The sequence below is a fragment of the Phascolarctos cinereus genome, unplaced genomic scaffold (assembly GCF_003287225.1).
Source record: "Phascolarctos cinereus isolate Bilbo 61053 unplaced genomic scaffold, phaCin_HiC Scaffold_5;HRSCAF=322, whole genome shotgun sequence".
Classification (NCBI taxonomy): Eukaryota; Metazoa; Chordata; class Mammalia; order Diprotodontia; family Phascolarctidae; genus Phascolarctos; species Phascolarctos cinereus.
Genome location: NW_027555958.1, coordinates 277,923,333 through 277,933,480, shown reverse-complemented (window position 1 = coordinate 277,933,480; position 10,148 = coordinate 277,923,333). Strand labels below are relative to the sequence as shown.

Below are 10,148 nucleotides of genomic sequence, written 5' to 3'. Positions count from 1 at the left end.
ACCCTTTTTTCTAAATCAGAAGAGGCTTTTGCACAAATGTTACCTTTTGCAGCGGAGTTGAGCATCACATTGTCTGAAATGAAATTCAACATGTATTTTTTGTTAAGTGCAGAGGTAGTTTGCTAGGTACTGGATACAAAGGGGAAAAAAGGGTCTGTGCCCTCAGGGAGCTTAATATATATCTCTTTGGTTCTCCTCTCTTTGGGCCTGGTTGTTAGTTGTAGTTGCTTAACCACAGCGTGAGATTGTTAAACTGTAATTTAGGTGTTTTGACCCAATACACTAGACTCCCTCTTTTCACGAAGCTGTTAAGTGTTTTCCTTACAACCATATGGAAGTCTTCTTTCATATGTAGTCCCAGATCATCTGAGAGTTGGCTACCTCCTGTTCTCACTTCTGGTTGTGCCAGTTTTCGTTGACCCTAACTGTAAAATGGGAATAATAATAGCATTTACTTCACAGGGTTATGGGGAGGCTGCAGTGAGAGACATATTTAAAGCATTATATAAATGCTATTTATTCTTCTGAGTATACTTCCTGCCTGAGCCAAGGTAGCTTCAAAGCTATGCTAATATTGGACATTATAGTAGTATAATTAAGGTCACCATGTACTCTTATGTAGCCCAGCTGTCCATTCACCCTGTTTTTATTTTAAAACCTACTGTGCTTCACAATGTGCCTTTGTTTGAAAAGCTTTGTGTAACTGAGCCTCACAACAGTTTAGCCTTGATAACATTTTAAAGTTTTGTAAGATGTGTTTTGCAAGAAGGTGTGGCTGTTGAAATGCCTGGGTGATATTGCTCTTCCCAATTGCATTCTGGTTTGAAAAAAGGGAATCTTTTTACAAGTTAATAGTAGATGCCTGAAAATTTATGTTAAAACCCAATTTATAATGGATTTCAAGTAGTTAACTTTTATGGTAGTGTTTTCTTTAACATCATTGAAAATATCAGCTACTTAACTGTTAAGCACATTATTTTCAGATTTGTGGGGATGTTTGATTAACTTCCTCAGTTCCTACTGTCATTTCAGTTTTTTTTTTTAAAGATGGAAGCTCTCTGTTGGACAGTCTAATCTCTTCTATAAATAAAAGTTGTCATTATAGTCCCTGTGAACCGTGGATTAAATGACATGGTTTTAAAATAAATCAGTGCCCATCATCAGACATATTTAGTGTGTAATTGTATTCTTTGTAAAGGTGTAGGTTGACACTCAAGAATGTAAAAGACGTACCTCATGAATGTCTGTGTTAATAACACACACTTTTAAGAAAAGGGGCTTTTTGGAGCCTCTTTTCATACGAAGCAGTAAGTAAGAAGTCACTAATGTAGTAAATCTTAAAAACAAGATCTAGAAATTGGAAGTCCTTGGTTCAAATTCAGCCTGTTGTCTAGATCTTATAGCTAATTATCAGAATTTTGAATTAATAGAAATCATACTGTTTCCCACAGATAAAATGAGGATACTTTGCTCCATGGTTGAAGTAACAGCACTATTTGAAAATTACTATAGAGTGCTAAGTATTTTAGTCAATGCTATATGACAATAAGCAATATTTTCCCAACCCCCTCCATAAATTTATAATTTAGGTATGTAGCTAAATGCTTCTTTGTTTATCTTAAAGAAATAAAGTAAGTTCTTCTTGGGATCTTGGTTTGTTTTTTCAGTCATTGTAGCTATACTGGTTCTCAAGCTAAGAGAACCCTATTTTTTAAGCAAATGTTTAACCTAAGACTGGCTTTTCAGCTGGTTGAGGTTATTAAAGACAGGAACAGTTACTATGCTCTGTAGAAGTTGGCTGTATCAGCATATAATTAGAAGGTGTGGAAGTCCAGTCTTTATGTTAATGAAAGAAAAGGCTATAGCCATCCAGCCCTATAATAATGGTCATTACTTCACTTTAATATATACTTCGTTGTAAAGTTTAAGTTTTACCCCTAATAATTTCACCAAAGTGGATAATAATAAAATACATTTTACTTAGCACTTCAAGTTTTGCAAAGAACTTTACAGATGCTTCATTTGATCCCTAGTAATGTTGTGATACAGCGTATTTTGGTGGTTAGAGAATGACCTCTGACTCAGCAAGACCTAGATTCAAATCCTGCTGCTACAAGTGGCTTTGTGACCCTGGGCAAGTCACTTAACCTCTTCAAGCCCCAGGCAGAACAGGTATGTATCATAGATTAAGGGAGGCTTCTCACTGAGCATTACCTACACAAATGAAATCCTGGGTCCAGACAAAATAAGAACTTTAGGGGAAGGTATTAGAGGTTTAGGTATTGGAGGTATTATTATCATCCTCATTTTGCAAACTGAAATAAAGAGAGGTTAAGTGACTTACCCATGGTCACACAACTACTAAGTGTTGGAGACAAGGGTCCAATCTACATTTTCCTTGTCTCCAAATCCAAAACAAAATCTTCTATACAACTCTGCCTCTGCTTACTGTTATACTAGGATATTTTTGTTCACTGCTAATTTAGATGCACATTATTAGGAACAAATAGTAAGCTGAAAACATATTTGGATTCAAGAAAATCTTGGCCTGCCTCTCTGTAGTCAACTGGGGTTATTTCCTCATGGAAGTCAAGGAGTTACACTTAAAGATTATTTACATCACCTACTTGAAACGTGAAAAATTAAATCATATTCATTTTTATTTTGTCTAAATTGTGCCAAATAATTGGTTTGACTTATTTAAAACCTAAATTTACTGAGTATTTTGATTTCTTATGCACAGTTTAGTCAGTATAAATCTATGGTTTAGGATGATAGATTTTATTCCATCATTACTTTTTTGAGTTGATGGAGAACAGCTATTTGCTATTCAATTTCACCATCTTTATTTCACTTCTAAAGCAAACCAAACAACTCCTAAGTACCAGAGAGGGTCAGCAGTAATTGACAATTCAGAAATACCCCTATCTCATTGCTAGTTAACTTTTAAGAAAGCTATATGTACTTAGTAGACTCTCATATCATTAAGAAAAAAGCCAATTTACAGCTTGCATTTGAAATTTAATTTGACCCCTTCATTTTGATTATAACTGTGCCTGCTTGCAAACAAGTACCTGATTATATAAGAATTTACCAGTTCAGAGTCAGACTGTGTGTGTGTGTGTGTGTGTGTGTGTGTGTGTGTGTGTGTGTGTGTGTGTGTATGTTCTTGGCAGACAATGTGCCTTACTTGATTGAGAGGAGAGAAAGAGGGTTTGTTTCATTAGTCTCCATTACACTCCAGTCCACTACAATGCATCTGGTCATTTCCATTCTATCTTTTATCTATTGCAGATCCCTAGCAATTGGAACGAAAACTGGGTATAGGTTATTTTCCTTGAGTTCTGTGGAACAACTGGACCAAGTCCATGAAAGCAGTAAGTCATTGTTTAATTTCATTCCTACTTAGTCATCATTTTAAATGTTAATTTCTAGCATTGGAGAACCCTCCTTCCTTTCCTTTATAAACTTAGTCTTGGTTTTCCAGGATTTGAAATGGATTAGGGTATTGTCTCATCTTGCTTTAAAACAAAAGGTTAGGGGAAGGCAATTACTGATCTGTTAGATGATGACTCAGGTAAAATTCCCTTGTATTATGAAATCCCCTTATTTGAGATAGCTTTGTTAACACATTTTCTTAGGTTTTAATTACAAATAAGAAGTAACATGTTGTAGTAGAAGGGGAAGTGAAATTGTAAAACCTGGGTTCGGTCCCTGGCTTTGCAGTTGACTGGTTTTGTGACTTTAGTCATGTCACCTAATCTCTCTGGAGCTTAATTTCCTCATTTGTAAGATGTGTATAATGATACACATTACCTACCTCAGCAAATTGTTGTGAGTTAACTGCTTTAGTGTTGTATAAATGGGAGCTTTTTTCTTTTTTTCTTCTTTTTGGTATAGGCATGATTTAATTGGTAGAAGGGACTCCCAGAAAAGAAATTCCTCCTGCCAGTGCAGATCAGCAACTGTTCTGCAATTTATAGTCTTTGAAAATTCTTTGGGGCTTTCTGAGGATGTGACTAGCCTAGGGTCACACAGCCTGTGGACTTGAATCAGGTTCTTCTAAGTCCCATTCCGGTGCTCTATCCATTATATCATGCAACTATTATTATTTTATGTTATATTTACTATTTTATTGAACTACTTAGTAAGCATTTATTAAGTGCCTTATTATATGTGCTAGGTACTGTGCTAAGCTCTGGAGATACAAAGAAAGGCCAAAGATGGTCTTTGCCTTCAAGGAGGTCACAATCCAGTCGATGCAAACAACTGTACAAACAAACTATATGCAGAATGAATAGAAATAATCAAAAAAAGAGGGTACTAGAATTAAGAGGGATTGGAAAAGGCTTCCTGTAGAAGGTGAGATTTTATCTGGCACTTAAAGGAAGCCAAGAGGCAGAGATAAGGAGGGAATGAATTCCATACATGAGAGACAGCCAGTGAAAATTCCTGGAGCTGCAAGAGAGAATGTCTTGTTTGACATTGACCGGTATAATAATAGTAATAGTTCACATTTATATAGTGAGCCAGGCACTGTGCTAATAATTTTACAATTATTATTTGAGCCTCACAACAACCCTGGGTGGTAGGTGCTTTTATTATTTCCATTTTATAGATGAGGAAGCTTAGGCAAACAAGGGTTAAGTGACTTGCCCAGAGTCACACAGCTAGTAAATGTCTGAGGTCAGATTTTAACCCAGATCTTCTTGACTCTAGGCCTGGCACTCTATCCATTGTGCCACCTAACTGCCCCACCAAATCGAAGAATACATGGCAGGCTGTAAGGTGTAAGAAGACTGAAAAAGATTGGGGGAGGTAGGTTATGATGGGCTTTGAACCAATAGGCAACTGGTCTTTGAACCAATAGGTAACTTACGTCTTATTGCTTGTCAGCCTGTGGAAGATTTGCAACATTTGCTTCTGTGGTTATGGAAGTATAAAAAACTTAGTCTTAACTTTAATAATAGCACCTACCTTATTTACATATATGGTATGAATACTACAGAGGTCTAAGGCTTCTGCTGTATATTTTAAAATAATTTAGTCTCAGGAATAATTCCCTTCAGGCTAAATAATCTGGTAGCACAAATAGTTCAGCTTCTAAGAAATACTGTAAAGAACATATGTTTAATTTATTTTACTAACTGTGGCTCTTCCAGGAAGACAGTGAAATGGTAAATTTTTAAGATATGTGTACATATGTTGATATAAATCAGACTTGAACTTATTTGTAAAAGACATCTCAATTTTTTCTCACATCTCAGTGAATTAGACAGAAAACACATATTTTAACAAACATTTATTCACTCTCCACTATATGATGAACACTGTGCTAAGTGTTGGAGAGTCATACAAAGTTCTGATAAAACAAGGTCTCTGCCCTTTCAGACCTTCCAGCCTAGTAGGAGGAAAACACAAATAGATAACTATTTATCAGTATTATGTGATAAATGAATTAGAGAGATGCAGAATAAAATATAATGTGAAGACCAAGGAAAAAGGGCTAGAGGAGAGGGAGGGTAGAAACACAGGTAGGAAACTGAGAAAGGCTTCATGAAGAGATAATGTTTAAGTTGGGCTTTAAAGGATGGATAGGAATTCAGTAGGCAGAAAGAGTGAGAACATACCAAGCATAAAGCAATATGAACATAGGCATAAAGTGGTTTGATTTTTGGCTAGAACATATGTTCACGGAGGAGAGTTCAGGAAAAGTAAGGTTGCAAAAGATTACAGTGGGCTTTTAGTGTCAGGCAAGAGAACTTTATCTTTACTTGAGTGACAATAGGGACCTCATTGTTGTTGTTCAGTCATGTCTGACTCTTCATGACCTTATTTAGGGTTTTCTTAGCAAAGATACTGGAGTAGTTTGCCATTTCCTTCTCCAGTTCACTTTACAGATGAGGAAGCTGAGGCAAATAGGGTTAAGTGACTTGCCCAGGGTTACATGGCTAGTAAGAGTCTGAAGTCGGATTTGAACTTAGGTCTTCCTGACTCCAGATCTGACACTCTATCCATTACACCACCTAGCTGCCTAGGGACCTGATAAAGAGTTTCTAACAGAGTAGTGACGTGACTAGATCTATACATAAAAAAGATTACCCTGGCAAATATGTGAAGGGTAGATTGGAGTAGAGGAAAAGTGGAGACTAAAAGATCTGTTGGAAGAATATTAAAATCAATTCAGGTAGATAGGAATAAGGACATGTGCTAAGGTGATTGAGTTGGGGGAATAGAGAGGTTGGAAACAGATGTGAGGGAGATTATGGGCTCCACAGGACATGGTAAAGAGAAGGAATACAAGGTAAATGGAAGTGGCAGAGGTGAAGTCTAAAGAGAGGATATGGGGGAAACAAACAGCTTAGTTTGGAACCTGTAGGCATTTGGAGGCTTAGGTCTGGAGCATGAAGAGAGCCATTTTGGAGGTCATGGTTAAAGCCATGAGAATGAATTGACGAGGGAGATTGTATTAAGGAGTTTAGAAGAGGATGACAAATCAGTGAATGAGAGGAAAAATTAGGGAGATTAGAGGAAAACCACAAGAATATCTGAAGATAGAAAATGAGAGGAAACAAAAGGAAACAGTGATTCATTGTTTGAAAAAAAGTTATAGAGAAATCAGGGAGAATGAAAAGGGGGGAAGGATCATTGATTTAGTAATTAGTCTTTAATAACGTTAGAATGTCTTTAGTACCGTGGCATAAGTGAAAGCCAAATCAAAAGGTTTTGAATGAAGAAATGGAGGCCTTAGAGATAGATTTTTCAGGAAGTTTAGCAGTGAAGAGGAGGAGGAGAGAAATATGTGACTTGGTAGTAAAATGGCTTTTTTTTTAGATTGGGGAAACCTGAGCATGTTTGTAGTCAGATGAGGTATCAATAGCAAAAAAGCCCTCTGAAGATGAATGAGAGAGAAAATAGTCATAGAGCCTACCTCTCTTTCCCCCATCTTATAGAGGAAGAAACCAAGGCCCAGGAAAGCGAGCTAAATTTTCCAAGTTTACTCATGGAACAAGCATCGAGGTGAAAAACTCCCAGGAACATCATAGCCAAAATTCAGAGCCCCCAGGTCAAAGAAAAATTACCACAAATGGCCAGACAGAAAGCTCAGATACCACGAACTACAGTCAGGATCACACAAGACTTGACAGCTACTGCTGTAAAGAAGAAATCATGAGGGGCAGCTAGGTGGTGCAGTAGATAGAGCTCCAGTCCTGAAGTCAGGAGGATCTGAGTTCAAATCTGACCTCAGACAAAACACTTGACACTTACTAACTGTGTGACCCTGGGCACGTCACTTAACCCCAATTGCCTAAAAAGAAGAAGAAGAAGAAGAAGAAGAAGAAGAAGAAGAAGAAGAAGAAGAAGAAGGAGTCATGGCATATCATATTCCAAAAGATAATGGCTAACAACTAACGATAACTTACATTGTAAGACTAGGGGGAAAAGGACCATTAGTGGAATTGAATAGAAGGCTTTGAAACATTCTTGATGAAAAGATTAGAGCTGAGTGGAAACTTTGAAAAAGTAGAAACTTTTGACAGAGGCAAAAAAAAAACCCTGGAAAGATAAACACATTTGAGTACTTGAAAGCAATAAAATGATGATGAAATGCTTATCTTCTAATAAGAGGAGAAATAAATATTCAAGATCTAATGTCAGGGGCAACTAGCTAGTGCAATGGATAGAGCACTGGTCCTGGAATCAGGAGGACCAGAGTTCAATTCTGGCCTCAGACACTGGTTAGCTTGTGATCCTGGGCAAGTTACTTTAACCCCAATTGCCTCCCAAAACAAAAACAGTCTTAAGTGATTAAAGTAGGGAGGAGGAAAAGAGAAGATACAAGAATAGGGAAACGCTAGCTTCAGTTATATATAACTAGCATTGATCACATTCCTTCCTTTTTACCACCTTCTTTGTAAAAAGGGGACCAGGGACAAAGAGTTAAAAGCAGAACAGGATATGTTGGAGGGAAATACACAAAATGATAGGTATCTGGCTGTTATTGAATGGGAATAAAAAGGAATACACACATTCTTAATATTTTATAACATCTTTACATAAATGTAGAAAAGCAGAAATGTTAATATATATATATATATATATATATATATATTATATATATATATATATATTTACCACAATGCATTCAATATTATAATCAATAAAGGATCTCTTGAGAGAGGATTAAAACTTAAATGGAGAATTTACTCAGAAAAAATTGGTGGGTCAAAAAACAAATCATAGAAATGGTAGAGAATCTATCCAAGAGAATGACAGTATACTTTGGGATATTCCACAGTAGTTTTTTAAATTAATTTATTTTGATTTATCAACAATCACTTCCAGAAGCTTTTGAGTTTTAAATTTTTCCCACCCTCCCTACCCACCTTCCTCCCCAAGACGGTGTGCAATCTGCTATTTACTATACATATACATTCCTGTTAAACATATTTTCACATTAGTGATGTTGTAAGGAAGAATTAGAACCAATAGGAGGAACCACAAGAAAGAGAAAACAAAACAAAACAGAAGAAAAAAATAGCGAATAGTATCCTTCGATCTGCATTCAAACTCCATAGTTCTTCCTTTGGATGTGGATAGCATTTTCCATCATGAGACCTTTGGAGATATCTTAGTTCCTTGCTTTGCTGAGAAGGGCTAAGTCTGTCAACGTTAGTCATCGCACAACGTGGCTGTTACTGTGTGCAACATTCTCCTGGTTCTGCTCACTTCACTCAGAATCAGACCATACAAGTCTTTCCAGGTTTTTCTGAAGTCTGTCTGCTCATCATTTCTTATGGAACAATAGTATTCAATTACATTCATATACCACAACTTGTTTAGCCATTCCTCAATTGATGGGCATCCTCTCAATTTCCAGTTCTTTGCCACCACAAAAAGAGCTGCTGTAAATATTTTTGTACATGCAGGTCCTTTTCCCATTTGTATGATATCTTTGGAATACAGCTCTAGAAGTGCTATTGCTAGGTCAAAGGGTCCACGTTAGTTTTTAAGAGAAAATTTATCTCTCTAAACATTTGCATCATCAAAAGAGAGACAGAAGAGGTCAATGAATTAGGTAGGCATGCAATGAAATAACTAGAAAAACAGCAAATTAAAAACCCTAAACACTAAAGTAGAAAATCAAAGAAGAATTAATTTATCAATAATTAAAACTAGGAGCTGGATTTTTTTTGTAAAAGATAACAAAATAGATAAATTATTAGCAAATCTGATCTTCAAAAAAAGAGAAAACCAAACTGACAATATCAGAATGAAAAAAGCATTCACAAAAGATGAAGAGGAAATAAAGGAAATTATTAGCAACTATTTTGCATAATTATATGCAGAAAACTTGACAACATGTGAAATGGATGAATATTTACCAAAAATTTACAATTTACATTTACAAAAAAAATTACAGCTAAAATATCTTTCTTCTTGACCTCAGGCTTTTGGTTGACTTTTTGTTCAGTTCTGAGGAAGAAAAAGTGAATTATTGTATTTTCACAGCATTCTTAATTATTATTGAGTCCTTAAAAATTTCAAAAGTTTGCTAGAGAAGGTATGTGAGAGCTGGGTGGTTTGCCTCCCGCTTGGGCAGCTGTCTTGATTGGAAATGCCAGTGTGTGACTTTCAAAGCTATTTAGAAGAATTAGTCTTAGGAATGGGGATAGCTCATCTTCTGTGGCCAGAGAGAAAGGATGCTGTTATTAGAGATTTGAGAAATGGGAGAGGATAGATGAAGGAGTTCTTTTCAGTTGGCTCCAATGTTCATTGAAATAAGTGGTTAGGTCATCTGTTGCAAGTAAGGGAATGTTGAGGAGAAGAGAAGAAAAGCTTTGGAGTTATTGTGGAGAATTAGATGAGTCAATGAGAATAGGACAACAGGATTGTTGAGCAAGGATCTAGCTGAGCTTATTCACTATGAATTTGTAGTAAATGAAGATAACTCAATTTTGTGACTCTTTAGCAGCCATAGAAAGGGATAGAAAAATTGTATGGTGGGTGCTGACCACGGAATTTAGGGGAAAGTAAGACTTCCAACTGTGTTATGAAGTAGTAGTCCTCAAAAGTATTTAGATACTAATTTTAAAAAACAACAACAACAACAGAAAAATATCAGTGGAATAGACTAGATAAACAAG

At 36.2% G+C, this 10,148-nt stretch overlaps 1 protein-coding gene across 1 annotated transcript in view; it reads left to right on the top strand.

The window, feature by feature from the left end:
* The window catches only part of WIPI1 (WD repeat domain, phosphoinositide interacting 1), a 61,763-nt gene that overhangs the window by 1,083 nt on the left and 50,532 nt on the right, over positions 1 to 10,148 (top strand). The window contains exon 2 of the mRNA XM_021000919.2: positions 3,295 to 3,377. Coding sequence (XP_020856578.1) covers positions 3,295 to 3,377 — 83 coding nt within the window. The remainder of the gene's footprint in view (positions 1 to 3,294; positions 3,378 to 10,148) is intronic.